Source organism: Mesocricetus auratus, unplaced genomic scaffold (genome assembly GCF_017639785.1).
Source record: "Mesocricetus auratus isolate SY011 unplaced genomic scaffold, BCM_Maur_2.0 Super-Scaffold_100006, whole genome shotgun sequence".
In the NCBI taxonomy this organism is placed as follows: domain Eukaryota; kingdom Metazoa; phylum Chordata; class Mammalia; order Rodentia; family Cricetidae; genus Mesocricetus; species Mesocricetus auratus.
In genome coordinates this window covers 82,895,173-82,910,269 of record NW_024429190.1, presented here as the reverse complement: position 1 = coordinate 82,910,269, position 15,097 = coordinate 82,895,173, and the positions used below count along the sequence as shown (strand labels likewise).

Here is a 15,097-nt window from a genome sequence, read left to right as displayed (position 1 = left end):
AATGAGACAAGAAGGAGCATGTTCCTAGCAGCCTCAGTGTAGTCTGAGTAGAAGCAGCCCATCCTGTTCTCTATACTATTGAACAGTGCTTTGAAGGATTCTTGACAGCCAGAAGCCATTGATGGCACCTGTAGCAGTAACTGACATGTTTCTATCCGTGCCATCATAGTTCTCCTTTTTATTGAATAAGATTATGATGAAGGTCCTTTAACTGTCCTTACATTATATCAACAATAGAGCAGAGATCCAGTAACAGCGAAAAAAGTCCCAAGCAAGTTAGGCAGAGTGCATTTCTGCTTCATGCTCCAACCTGTTAGGGAATCTAAAGACATGTGTTGGGGTTCCAGCTGATTTTAACTCCTGGTTTTCAATGTTGTGCCCTATAATAACACATGAGGTCATGTTTTTGTTAGCTAGTGTTTTCCTTCACAATAGAAATCCAAACAGAACTCTGTGTCACCACTCTCAATATTCTGTTCTGCTGCAGACATTTGCCGAGTCCCTCTTAAGTCATTATTCACACATACACACACATATATATATTATATATACACATATATGGTGTGAAGTAGGATTAGCATAACACAGTGTGACAAAATAAAAAGCATTTTCCATTCCTCAGTGCAAGTTGCTATAGGAATCAAATTGAAGCGTGTTTCCTGCTAAAATGTAATAGTGTGGGCAACCTGAAGAATTATGTGTCTTTTTTAGGTATTGCTTTCCATTTGGTCGACCTGAAGGTGCTTTGAAAGCTACTCTCTCACTCTTGGAACGGGTAAGAATGAACGTGAGATATATAAACGGACACGTAAATAAGCGCAATCAAACATTGCAGTTGGATGACCCAGTTTGTAATTTTCAAAGGGTTTGTTTACCAGTCATGAAATACCAGAATAAAAGTGAGGAAACTGCCAAAATTCTAGAAGCTTTATTTTCAGATTCCCAACTAGTTATACTGAAGAGTCACTCCAGGCCCTTCTCTGATGCCTTCACAGGCTTTGCCACCCCAGCTGTTCTTGGGTTTTCTCGCTACCCACGGTTTTCACATTAGTCAACATCAAGGATTTTATACCTGAAGTCTTTGAAAAGCAGAAAGGAGTGGCACATTGATTAGTAACTTAATAGTCCCCTTTCCTTCTGCCTGAAGGTTTTAATGAAAGACATTGTCACTCCAGTACCACAAGAAGAAGTCAAAACTGTCATCCGTAAATGCCTAGAGCAGGCTGCTCTAGTCAACTACTCACGCCTGTCCGAGTATGCCAAAATTGAAGGTAAGCTTTCTGCCTGACACTGGTTTTGAATTTAAATTTTGGTATGCCTTTCTGGGAAAATCTGTCTCTTTTCTTGATGGACACAAGAAAACAGAGGTCTATCTGACTACAGGAAGTTGAACATACTTTAAATGTGGAAACTGTCTTGGCTGTGGCCCAAATAAGGTGGAGCATGGGCTCAGGAGATAGCCTTAGGTGGGAACCAACATTGAGTGTGGGATGTTACATAATTACTAAGGCCCATCTAACAGTTTGTGTTGCCTTTAAATATCTTCCTGAGGATAATGTTCACCTGTGGAAGAGTTGAGTAGCATTGTTATCTCCTCTAAATGAAGGAAAAGGAAGCAACCTGCTGTCTACTGCCAATAGTATTAACAAGAAAAGAAGTGTTGAATAATAGCAATATCCAGGTTCTACTTAACTCTCTCTTATCCCTTGGAAGTCCCTTGTCTTTGGGGAACATTTCGAATTTGGTGACAGGGTAACATGGAATTATCTCCTGGAGCTCTCAGTTGACTCTGGACTTTGTTCTTTCTTGTTACTAGAGATATAGGAGGTGTATTGCTACCGTTATCTCAAGTTTTAGGGAAGGAGTCATTGACGAATGCATAATTTAAAGGAACTTTGGGTAAATTCAACTCAAGAAGAAGCTATGGTTCTTTGGGACCTATCCACTCTCAAAGGCATTAATCACTTTTCATTGTTACCCCCATTGGCTGCTATAGGGTGATTTGAAAACCACACCCAACCTGACCAGTGGTGTAAGTGTATACATGTGGAAGTTCTGTGTGCAAGACTCAATGTGTCCACACTCTGGAATCTGATGTTCTCTCACATACAAAAACACATGACACCTGAATAATGCAAGCAAAGGCGCATTGTCCACCTTGGGACATCAGCTGAGGAACAGCTGATTAGCACACACAAACCATCACATGTACTGCCAATGTCCTGTTTCCTTAGAAAATTAGCTGACAATCATGTTAAATTCCCAGTGTTCTGTACACTACATGTCTCTCTCCCTCTCCCGAATCTGTCTGTGTGACAATGCAAATTGTGTACCAGTGGTAATGAGTTCATTGTTATGCATCCAGGGAGAAACACTTAAGAATTGGGCACTAGAAGGGTGTTTATCAACTCTTGACTTGGTAATGAGTGACAAAAATAGAGGAACAAGAAGATCAATGGTTAAACGGCTTTATTAGCAAATAATTGTTCCAGCATTCCCAGCCCAGGATATGATTGGTTGGATTGGGTAAAGTCAACCATGTAACTACTAATCCTAACGCCAGAGATGAGATGGGATCAAGAAATAAAATGTTCAGTTCCCACGACTGCTGCCTCATAGGTCTTGGTCCAGCTACCATTAGTCTTTTGGTAAGATCTGCTCTCTTCTTTCAGATAAATAATTTTTTTAAAAAACCAAACTTTGCGATCTGTAAGTAAAAATGCATTCATTTCCAAAGTAGATCAGCTGGTCTGTAATCTCCCTCTGTGCCTCAGTTCTTCCTGGTTGTGTTAATTATCTTTTGCACTGTGACTTTTAGGTCTGGGGATTCTTTGAAGATACCAATCTTTTTATTCCAACTCTCTTTTCAGAGAAGTACCTCATTCCACACTACTTGCTCTCTTCTGCTTTTCTCCTTTCTTGTCCGTGATTGGCTCAGCCACTTTTTGATATGACCTCTGCAAAAGTGGCTGAGACGCCAATTTCAAAGCATGCTGGGATTGTTAATTCCAACAACCCCACATTCTCTGGCTGCATGTGTCAGGTTTTCTTCCATGAACATAGTCCACTGTAGGCTGGGACATTGCAGCTTCAAAGATATTACTACCAGACAGCTTTCTTTAAACAAGGCTCAGGTCCGACCCTCAGAAAAGAAATCCTCCATTTTTTCTTTTCTTTTCACTTGAGCCTCTATTGATCGTTAACAGTTCATCTATCTGAGAATTTTGGAAAGAAGCTGTAGTAATATTGCTGGAGACTATGTTTATGAAGAAATACCTCAAGAGCCTTAGATACTAAAGTCTGAAATCCTTAGTATCTTGGAGCCTTAAATCAATGAAATTCTGTTTCCCTTTACCCATGATGTTTTTGGTCATTGTATTCTTGCCAACGACTCTAAAGAGACGTGTAAAATCATGGTCACAATCTCTCTCGTGGCTCACGGCATGCTGAATGGTTAATCCAGTAGTTCCAAATTTCAAAACTCCCTTTTCTTTTATCCTGTGTTTATCCCAAAATACTCTGTGGCTATTTTTTCCTTGAGCTAATGTAACGTTTTCCTCTTACCTATGACCTTTAACCTCTTTACCTCTGACCTAAGCCTCTTGCATGCCCAAATCCTCTTTTATAGGGAAAAAGAGAGAAATGTATGAGCATCCTGTCTTCTGCTTGGCCTCCCAAGTGATGGATTTAACCATTCGTGAGTACCTACCACCTCCTCACCATGCTGTCTTCACTCTTTCTGTTTCCATTATTTCAAGAAATCCAGATCCAAACCAACTCACTCTCCTTGCTTCAAGTTTTTTAGCATTGGCTTGTCTGTTGGTTCTGTCTGTGAAACCCAGTGTGAGAAGTCCAGTCACTTTTTATCAGCCTAAAACAGGTTAGACAATTAAGCCATTTGTTTGTGATAAACTCAGATTTGTCTGTAAGTTTTTTTCAGTTATTCTGTCTGTGACCTGAATGCATTTTTACTTTGCTTGTGTGTAACCCTAATTTGTAAAGTACTTGTCACTGGTACACAATCAAAACGTAGCAGCTAAGCTGGGGAGCAATGCACTAGTGTCAGAAAAATGACATCTGAGGCAAAGTCATGCTTTCTTTATCCGTGTTTAAGATGTCAAACTACAATGGGTACGAGATCATGCAAGATGGTCCGTACTCTGTGAAGGCTAGATCTTCTATGCTTCCTATCTAGTTTCTCTCAAGCTGGGAAGTTTTCCTCCTTCTCTCTGGAGAGTTTTACTTGCCCTTGTCCTCAAAGCTCTGGCTAGAACATATGACTTAATTGTCATTTGAAGAGTTCATGTATGTTTCATAGCTTGATTTCATATTAAACTTAATTTACTAATTTTCTATTTGTGCAGCATTTTCCACATCTGTGAAGGAGCATTTTTTTTGCTGGCCCCCAAACTTTGGGGCGGTGGGAACCAAGGGCAACTTCTTCTGTCCAATATCATATATCACGCATAAGTGGGGGGCATTTTGGTCCACTTGCTCATTAATCTTGCATATGTGTTCTTGTTTCTCTTTCTCTTCTCTCCTCATTGTGCTCTCTCTTTCAAATAGAGAATCAGAAGGATGCAGGTGAACCGATTGTATATGCCTTATCAATTTCCAGGACTGTTGAGTTACATTCAGTTTGTGTTTTTGTTTTTGTTTAGTAGCTCCTTAAGGTATGTACTCCCGGAGAGCGGTGTGGAGTTGCAATGACACTTAAGGAGTTAATTTGTGCTGTCTAAATGCATTTCATGCCCATTCACTGTTGGCCTTTGGAGAGCAGCATTTCCGAAAAGGCGTAAGTTTGAAAGGGCCGAGTTCTGGTTTGCTGCAGAACTTCCTTCAGCCTTGGGTTCAGGGTCTAGTGATTTGGTCTCGTGTGCGTGTGGTGTTTTGTTTTGTATTTTTAAAGACAGAACCAAATGAGTCTTCACTCTTATTTTTCTTTTTTCTGTTTCCCGCCCTATGGAGAAGTTTGTGTTCTTTGATGAATGTTTACTGGTCAAGAAGAAGTAGTAGTGTCCATGTTGTGCTTGTATGTGCTGTGTGATAGTCAGAATGACCAAGCAGGAGCTGTTGTGAGAAAGGTCTGTGACTTTGAAACTTTCTTCTCGTTTATTCTCGAGTCTTCTGTGCCTTTTTGAGGTGAGAGCTCTGAAATGAAATAGTAATTAATGTATATTATCAATCAGTGTCTTTAATAGCTAAAAGATTCCATAAAGATTTCTAATTTAATCCCACATAACAGTTGAACAGATTTCAAAAACAATCCAGAAAGCATTTTAACGTGTGCCAAACACCAGGTTAACAATAAATATTTCAAGATTAAAAATTGTGCTCAAGACATATGTGCCCCCACATAGGGAAGGTATCATTCATTCACTCATTCATTCATGCATCCATCTATTCATCCATTAGGCAAGTACTTGGCAAGAGCCTATATTGCAGCAACTATAGTGTGAAAAGCCAGGAACTATCCAGATGAGAGGGAAACAACTGTTACCTTCATGGAGCACCCAGGCATATGTGTAAACTGCATTAAATACATTACAATCCCCAATGATAATGTGTCAGAGCAATATGACATTTTCAGAAAACCATACACACATTCAAAGATAATAAGTTTTCAAGTGGACATCAAACATGCCACATTGAATTTGTGGAAATTGGACATAGGAAGGTATCCTGCAAAGAGCAAAATATGCCAATGAACAAAACTACACAGCTGATAAAAATAACATTCTTATAAAAAACACTTATACCATGCATTACATAAGCTAGGTGTGGTTTGCATGCATTTAGCACATTTAATCTTCATAACATCTTATGTAGTTACTTCCATTTTACAGATGAATGAACAAAGCTTAGAGAAACACAAATGATGAACAAAAACACAGTCCTGGAAGCAATCCCAGGCAAAGATCACATGCCTACTTATGCTAAATCAGAATAGCACTAAAACAGTGTCAGATTAGGTAGCAAGGTAAGCAGGGACTAGATCGCTATGGCCTTTCCATGCCATACAAAGACAGTAATCTGGCTAGGAATGGTGGCATAAACATATATACCTAACATTCAGGAGGTGGAGGCAGCAGCCCATCCTGGACTATAATGAACTTAATGCAAGCCTTCACTTCATAGGAAGACCTGTGTTTAAAAAGGAAATAGTTACGGCTGTATTCAGTGGTCCAAAGTCCTTTCCCCAGGAATCTGTGTATTCATACAGACTTTCAGAAGAGAGACTCTGCACATCTTATCTCTACAGGTGATAGCCATTGGAGGTTCTGTAAGCAAAGGTCACTTCAGAAAAACCACATTAGCAGTGATGTAAATAAAAGTCTCACATACAGGAATAGAATAAAACTGAACTCAAAACTCAATGTCAAAGCAAAGGTATCCAAGCCCTCTTCTAAGCTAATTAAATCTTAATATCATCTTTCCTGGCCTTTCAATGTCCTTGTTTTCCGTATCATTCCCCTACCTTTTCAGTTTCCCTGGAAAAAGAGAGAGAGGCAGAGACAGAGAAAGACAGAGGGGGATAGAGATATAGAGATAGAGATATGGAGGTGGTGGCAAAGAGCTATCAGGCTACTGGTGCAGATTGGGGGGGGGATGAGATGCTAGGACTGGAATCCAGAGATCTCCTGGTGTGTTTGCTCAGACATGACCTGAGAATCTACTCAGCCCATGGCTTCCTGATGGACTTTATGCTTACTATAACGTTCAGCTTAGTTACAATATCATAAGAAAAATAGAGGTGCAAAAGATTACAAAAGTCTAGGAAAGGAAAACTGATTCTACAAAAGAATTCTATTATTTGAAATACATTTCTATTAAACTGTCACATGTTCTAAATCAAGTGAGCACCAGGGAATCCAACACCACTATTGATGTTTTGTCTCCACTCTTGGCTAAATACTTGCATAATTTTCTGATCATCATAGTGATTCCACTGGACTTTTAAATAAAATTTTTTTCTTTAAATGTGCCCAGGACTTGAAAAACTTGCAAGGATGATCTTTTAGATAGGGGATAGATATGGAAATAGGAAAGTAGGAAGAAAGAAGGAAAAAAGAAAGAAAGATGGGTATAAACAGGAAGAAAGGAGAGGGTAAGAAAAAGAAGAAGAAAGGTATGGAGGGAGGGAGAAAGGAAGGAAGGAAAGAAGGAAAGAAGGGACACAAATATCTAGATAGGTACATGTATGAATAGTGGGTAGCTGGATGGACAGAAAGCAAATACCCCACCTTGGCCTGAGCATTGTGCTGAAAATTTTATATGAATGACCCTACTGGATCTTTACCTTAAACTTACAAACATGGCTTCACTATTGCCCCGTTTTAGGTGAGGAAACTGTTTCAGGAGGATAAGTGACTTTCTGAAGCACTACGTGACCTCTGGTCGGACTGAATGCAAGTGCTATATTTTTGCCCCCTTTTACCATGCAGACCACAAAAAACAATGGCAACCATTTGGACAGTATCCATTCAGTGAGTAGAGGTCAAAGGTATGTAATGCTTTTTAACAGAGGAAAAAAACAAAAATAACAGAGCAATCCCATCCAGGATCAGATAGTTACCCAAATTTTTACATTGTGAGTTCTTCCTGCAGTGTTTGTGGAGATTCTTCCTCTCCAATTGACAGAAGCCTTCTAGGTAAATCCAAGGAAGTTACCTGGGAAATGGTGCTTGATATGCATGTATAAGAACCTGAATTCAGCTTCCCCAGCATCCATGCTAAAAGCTACACATGCTTATAATCCCAGCCGTGAAGATGTGGAAACTTTGCGATCTCTGGGTCTTGCTAACTAGCCTAGCCTCTTCAATTAGTTGCAAGCCAGTGAGAGGCCCTGTCCCAAAAATCAAGGGGGAAAAGACCAGAGGAATGACATCTAAGGTTGATTTGTAGTCTCTTCGTGTACACACACACACACACACACACACACACACACACACACACACAGGCTTCCTTAGTCTGTGCTGTGCGTTCCATGCCTGATGCAACATCCACTTTGATTTCCCACTAGCCTAGTGACTGCAGACATAGAGACAACCAAGATAACATTCTCAGCAGAACACTGTGCAAACTCAATGACACTGAAGTCTCCCCCCCCCAAAGAACGGGTGAGAGTGAATCCTATTGATCAAGGATCCATGCTGTTCTAGAATGAGGAGTATCTCTTGCTTCATATGTTATACATCAAGGGTTAAATATCTCTCTTTCCATTTATTTTGTCTAAATGATGCCTAGATAAATCAGTTTCTTAGTCCTGATTATTCTGTGAGTAGCACTTCATTTATACTATTTGAACAGTGAGGAGACAAGGAAAAACACATTTATATCCCAGACTGTTACCAAGAGAAACACTGAAGGAAAGGAGGTTGTACTAGAGCATGTCATGAAGTAATGGACATAAAGCCATATCTTTTTCTACCAGAAAAAAATATTCAGTATGGATATTAACTGTTGTTCAGGGAGGATTTAAGACATGCTTAGTGGCTACATGCATATCTCATTTAACTCACACAAGAATTCTAGGAGACTAGTGTTTTGTGCAGTGTTTTATTGAGTCTAAATTAGGCCATTGATCATGAGTTGTACCATTAATTTACTATAAAGAATAGGATAGCGTTGTCAGCCAACTGGTGACATGCCACTAAGTGTAATATGTGTCCAGATTTCTGAAACACTGAATGTGTTGTATGCACTAAATGAGGTTATGAGCATTAGCCTTTGGTGACTGAGCCATCTCTCCAGCTCTGTTCATGGAAATCTTAAAGCAGAAAGCTGTTGGGTAACATGCTGAGATCTCAACAGCTGGTTAGGTGTAGAGTCCGCTCTTAACCAGGTGCTCTCCAATTCCACAGCTCATGCCTTCAGCTTCTACACTATGAAGTGCCTGTAATTGGTCAGCAGTAAAACTGTAAGATCATAAGTGGCCTCTCAAAGAGGAAATAAAAACATGGGGAATTATTAGAAAAGCCCAAACTTCATTTGACAAACCAGGAACCAAGTCCTGGAGAAAAGCCCTGAGATTTCAAATAAACCAAGTGATCATTCTCAAGTCTGCAGTCCCAGATACTGCCGACTCACAGGGCTGCTTTTCCCTCACTTGGGTAAATGGTACTGCCCACAGACTGTTGGTGGGCCGGTTCTTCCAACCCTGATGATGCTATCCAGCATCCAAGTATTTGAATAACAGTTATTTAGAACCGACCCAAGTTTTCATTCAAGCCAGACATTGGAACACTGTCTTAACATCATGTCTTCAGCCACTGAGACATTACTTTGATTTCTGTAACTAAGACTAATTATGTCTCCTCCCCAAAAAGATAACTTCAAAATGTAAAACAGATTCTGAGTGCTGTGAAGATAGCTCAGTCAGTAAAGTGCTTGACTTGTATACATGAAGACTTGAGTTCGATCCTCAGTGCTTCCATTTAAAAGGAAGGGTATGGTGGCATGTGCATATAATCCTAGGACCAGGAAGGCAAGGACAAATGATGGATCCCCAGGGCTTGTCTAGATAGCCTGCATAATCTATTCGGCAAGTCAGGGCAATAAGAGAACCTATCTCAAAGAAAATACAAAGGTAAATTGCACTTCTAAGGAATGACAACCAAGGTTGTTTTCTGGCCACCACATGAACACACACACACACACACACACACACACACACACACACACACACACACATGCACGCACGAAAAAGTCCCAAACAGTTTCCAAACAAGGATTTTAGCGCTGTGCCTGGTTCATGGTAACCATTCACTCATTGTTAATAGGTAAATACATATGTATATGTATTAACTTATTGTTTGCTCATTGTTATTTAAAAGGGTATGCTTCCAAATACAAATCTATTTTCTGATTTTGGCAGTAGAACATAAGATAGTACTGCCCAGGGTAAGCACCAGAGAGGACATCATGGAATATGGGACTGATTGAGGGTGTTTTCATCTATGAATTGTTTCCCCTTGCCCATTCTCAAGATGCTGCCCAACAAAGTAGCGACTATGTACATGGATGCTAAGGGGCCTTAACAGGTCCTCAGCTGTATCACTAAATCCATGTTCTTCCTGTAGCAAATAACTATTTTTAAGAACTGAAATAAGAAGCAAGAAAAATAACATTTTTTGCTAGTGTAGCTGGGAAACCTTGGAAGGACACGGCCCCAGGAATGAAGAAATTGAGTGTACCTTCCTATCTCTAATCGCTGATAGAATGCTTTCATGGGAGCTTTAGCATGAGTTGTGATGGCGCTGGGCTCTGAAGAGATGCAGGGCCACAGACAGTAGCACAAGGCTTTTATACTAGCTGCCAACCCTAGAAGAAATGGCTTTCCTCTCCAAGTAACTGTATGAAATTTCAGAAATGTCTCTCATTGGCTCATCTTAGGTTATATATTAATCTCCAGGCCAATCATAGTAGCTATGATGGTATGGGGTACCATGGTTACACATTCTGGGCTCACATAACTGCTCTGTCAGCTCTCTTCTTTGACTTTTCCATCAAGAATACATGAAATGGAAAAGAGGCCATTTCCTTAAGAAAGTTATTAGATATACAAGAATAATCAGCCTTTTCTTCCAAAATTAAGCCTATTTTCTCAAGTGCAACAGCTCATCCATGACAACAAAGCCTGGCTTGGACTTAACAAAAAATCAATATCACTAAAGTAGTATTTTTTCCTTTGGGATATAACTAAATTAAAATATTATAGCTATCTCAAATTCTTCCTATTTGCATCAAAATGCCTGAGATAATGTCCTGATTTATGGTTCCAGCTACATTGTTTGTTCCCAAGAATTTCAGCTTAGTAAATTAGCTGAATGGTCTGCCTTTGAGAGGTGGGTCAATTTGCTGTATTGTTTCCACTTACATTGAAAAAAGCCACAATATGTGTTTCTCCTTGAAAGTACTGCATAGGGCATTTCTTTCCACCAGTATCTAAGGATCTGTCCCATGCCAGCCCATGCTATAGGCTCTAGAAACCCAGAGGTTTCTGGGAATAGAAAGTGATAGGTGTATACATTTAAATTGCCCTTCTTCAAGGTTATAGCTATGCAAGGAAAGCTCTACTCAAGGACATAGCCCTTTGTTGTGAAGACTTCATATTGCTGGGCATGTGATGGCATAACTCTCAATGAAATGATCTCTTGGAGTTTTTTAAGACACAGCATAACCAGTTCAGATGTTTCTTTTCAGAAGTCATTATAACATCACTCAAAGGCTTCAGCAAGAGTTAAGATAGAAATACTGAGATCTGGGGTACATGTCCATCCTTTTGTTATGAGTGTGGGCACAGGTCTGGTGAAAGAGAGAAATAAAATATGTATCTTAGAGATAGACTACAGAGGCTATGCCACCTAGTCCTTACAGGATAGAGACAAAGATGGATCCAATGAAAGAATAGAGAAAGCAATTCATGATTCACCTACCAATCTTTGTTAACACACTCATTAAAAGATGGAATCTTCTGAAGATGACTAAGGGGAATTCAAGAGGATCCACTATACATAAAGGGCAGTGTCACTAAAGAAATAGTGTGTCTTAACCCTGCAGTCTTTCCTTCGTGTATTCATCATTACAAGGACGCAGAGTACCTTACAAAGCATCATGCATCTAACTAAAAAACTCAGTTCCTCCTCCGCATTTATCCCCTCTCCTCCCCCAAACCATAGCAACTATCTACAGGCTCATGTTTTCAGTAAAACATCCTACAACTCTGGCATCTTCCTCAACACATCAATGGCTGGAACTTGGTACCAAGTGAGTTTTCCATCCGTCATCTCTGTCCCTCATGTGATATTACAGGAGCTGGCAGTTCGCTTGCTGGAACCAGAGATGGTCAGGTTATTTAAGGGCTAATTGGAGTGTCTCTCACTCCTGGATGCTTCTCTTCCTTGGCTTAGCTATGCATGCAGAGGAATTCTCTTTTTTGTTTTTCTACATCATATTTAACTCTCTTTCTGGAAGCCAAGTGGAATTAATTGTGTAAACATGAGCAATGGTAATTGGGTAAATGAAGTTGGAAACCAAGGTATGATATTTTTGTTTTGCTCTGTGAGGGGAAAAAATAGAAAACTTGTTTTTCTATGGTGGCAAACCTTACTGTAAGAATTCAGGACAGACAGTTGGCAGGAGGAAATCCATTTATGAATTCCTCCCCAGGACTCATTAATCTGAAACATGTGTCTGGTGCCTCACAGGTTATTGATCAAGTTGACTCTTCCACACTGTGCCGAGCACCAGACCCAGGATTTTGATGCACCTGAACTCAGTTACTTAAGTGCAAAGGAGCAAGGAATTCCCATGAGAATTACACAGTGTGGTAGCAAGCATTCATTACAAGAGCCATGTGGATGTGTGATAGAGATGTCCCCAACATCACAAAATGCTATTAGCAAAGTGCTCCTTTAAAGCAGTAAAAGGATCAGCCTCCTTCTAAATAGCTGTCATTTTAAAAATGACTTCTACAAATTGTGTGAACATACTGTCTTTCCCAAAAATTAAAATCAAGAGAAACTGATCAAGACTATGTTTAGTCCTGTGTTTAAAACACTGAGGTGATCCAGCAATCTCAGGACCCTGCAATTCTTGACTTCAGTAGATAACTTTGACAGACTGTGGTATTTATTCATAGTCTTCTACCTTTCTCTATTAATCTCACGAGAATTCCATTTCCTCTATACCTTGATAAATGCATTTCCCCAGTTGAAAACTCAAGCAAACCCAGACAGAAACTTGGCAAAGGAGTGTGTCCCTCTTTATCACACAAATCACTTTTTAAACCAGAACTAGTAGAAAGAAGCTGGTCCAAGGTTAAGGAGATACTCATTAGAGAGAGAGAATTGTGGGTGCTGCTGGTGCTGTGTGCTTGTGTGGAAGAAGAGACTATTGTCGCAGGATGTTTGCAGAGCTGATATGGTAAACCACATGACAGATGGGTCAAGTGCTGATTACGGTATTCTAACATTTGGAATAGCGAGTAACATATTCGATAAGCTGGCAAGTTTTTATATATGATTCAACCCACAATATAAAAGCCATGAGAATTCCAAATTGAAAATAATTAAATGAGCTGGAAACAATCAGATAGCACACATTTCCCCCCAAATGACAGATTTTGACATGTTGAAATTCCACAAAGGGAGCACGAATATTCCCTAGCTCACTTGAACCAATAACGGCCTTTTATCTGCTTTTGCAAAGCAATTAACTTCAGCTTTCTCACAATGTGAAGGTTAACAGTGACCATTTGTAGGCACTTTAGACTTGAGGGAGATCTATCCCCATACTTGTTTGATTTGTTTTTGTCGGCAACCCTGTCAGATGCACAGGGGAAATTCTTAACTCCGTGTCATTTATATGAGAAGAAACACAATCTCAGAGGGTACAAAATTAGTTGAAAAGTAAGTAGCCTATAAAGCATGAGAATGTACACTGTCAGCCATTCGTGTACCACACTCTGTCTCATGTGAAGAGGAGAATCAGTTAATGACTTGTGAGTGTTGTTCATGATACAAAGAGTACATCTTCTTCTCGGCAATGATGCAGTGACTGTCATTCATGTTTTCCATCTCGCTGGAGCATTTGGTGTTTGTATTCAGCCTCTGAGTGTCCGGGTAGGGGTGGTGCTGAGATGCTAGTAAACTCTTACTCCAGGACACTGAGGTGATGCCGAGGAAGCAGCATCTCCCGTTGCCGTTTGTCGCGTTTGCTGCTTGATTTGTTCTTTTCAGAGTTCGTTGTCTTACTTGTCGCTCTTTGTGGAAGTCACTTTGTCTCTTTGCTTTTTTTTGGGGGGGGGTCTCTCTCCACCTACCTGAACAGCTCCCCAGCCAGCTCCTGAGTCTCATCCTGTACTCATGCATTTGCAGACAAGCCTTCTTCTGTCAGAGGCTCAAAGCCATGCCTAGGCCAATATCAAGAACCGTAAACTTCTATTGTTCTGTCACTCGGCAGCTTTCTAGTTTAGTTGGCTTTTCTGTTCACTCTTGAAATCCTGTTTCACTTTGGAATACTAAGCTGAGGCTCAGGCTCTCAAGTGTGATGTTGTAGGTTTGAGATACTTGGAAGAGAGCATTTATTCCCAAATGTCCACATTTTTTTTGTCTAGCTATGTCTGACATATGCAACATTTTCAAATCTCAATGTCAGCACAAAATAACATTGTTGTTGCATAACATTTTGCATGATGGTTTTTCCTCTGTTATGAGCTTCAATTCCGTTGTATGAAATGTTTCCTAAGTATAGTGTATTTTCAGTTATTTTCATCAGTGCTCCAGCTACTGCAAAATTGGTTTGGGTAGAAATGTCAGAGCACATTTCACAACAGCAGAAGTGACCAAGAACAAAATTCATTTCTAAGTACAAACATCTTCTTGGCCTCTAGGGATGGGTTTGCTGAAGGCTTTTACACAGTATTTTCTTTAAAGACAACATCTTACAGAATTCATGTCTAGTATAGTTTTTGCTATTTAGTTAGCAAATCAGCTATTCAAGTGAATAGGAAAACAGTCGCTGTGTCTCGCTAAAGTGGCTTAAGCTACATATAATGGAGTCACAACTAATTAACAGTAAATGGAAATTGGGCTACATAGGTTAATTGGCAGTCAAGTATTCTAGATTAAAGGCTCCTAACCCACCTACTTCAGTGGCTGCATGTTCAAGTCCAATTGTACAAGGTTTTATTAAACATACTGTCTGTATATATAATATACATCAGGTATACACATACCTGTGTACATGTGCACACACTCAAAAATGACTGCATGCACACGTACACGTTATGTGTATTTATTGCCGTTTAATGTAGTCAATCTAGAAGTCTTGCATTAAAAGAATAAAAACAAATCTTCAGGCAGTCCTCGCTTAAGCATCTTGGATTTCTCAAAATGTAAAAAAGCATTTGATCTTTTTAGGTAAATGCAAATAAAAGTACTGGTGGGAATCATTTTATTTCTGTCTCAGATGTCATGTACAGCCAGAATTCCCCTAGATTTGGTGAGTGTTCCATCCAAAAGGATAATGCTCTCTGTTTCAAAAGTGAGAGATTTCAAAGATGTGGTCCAAGTGGGATCTCCTGCAGATCTGT

General features: G+C 39.8%; 1 protein-coding gene across 30 annotated transcripts in view; it reads left to right on the top strand.

Moving 5' to 3' along the window:
* The window catches only part of Cadps (calcium dependent secretion activator), a 452,678-nt gene that overhangs the window by 335,747 nt on the left and 101,834 nt on the right, over window positions 1-15,097 (top strand). For 11 of the 30 annotated variants that reach the window (XM_040747596.1, XM_040747598.1, XM_040747599.1 and 8 more), the window contains 4 exons: window positions 712-775; window positions 1,148-1,271; window positions 3,629-3,697; window positions 4,567-4,584. In XM_040747596.1, the coding sequence (XP_040603530.1) occupies window positions 712-775; window positions 1,148-1,271; window positions 3,629-3,697; window positions 4,567-4,584 (275 nt within the window). The remainder of the gene's footprint in view (window positions 1-711; window positions 776-1,147; window positions 1,272-3,628; window positions 3,698-4,566; window positions 4,585-15,097) is intronic. The other 19 variants (XM_040747608.1, XM_040747603.1, XM_040747606.1 and 16 more) reach the window with 3 other exon arrangements.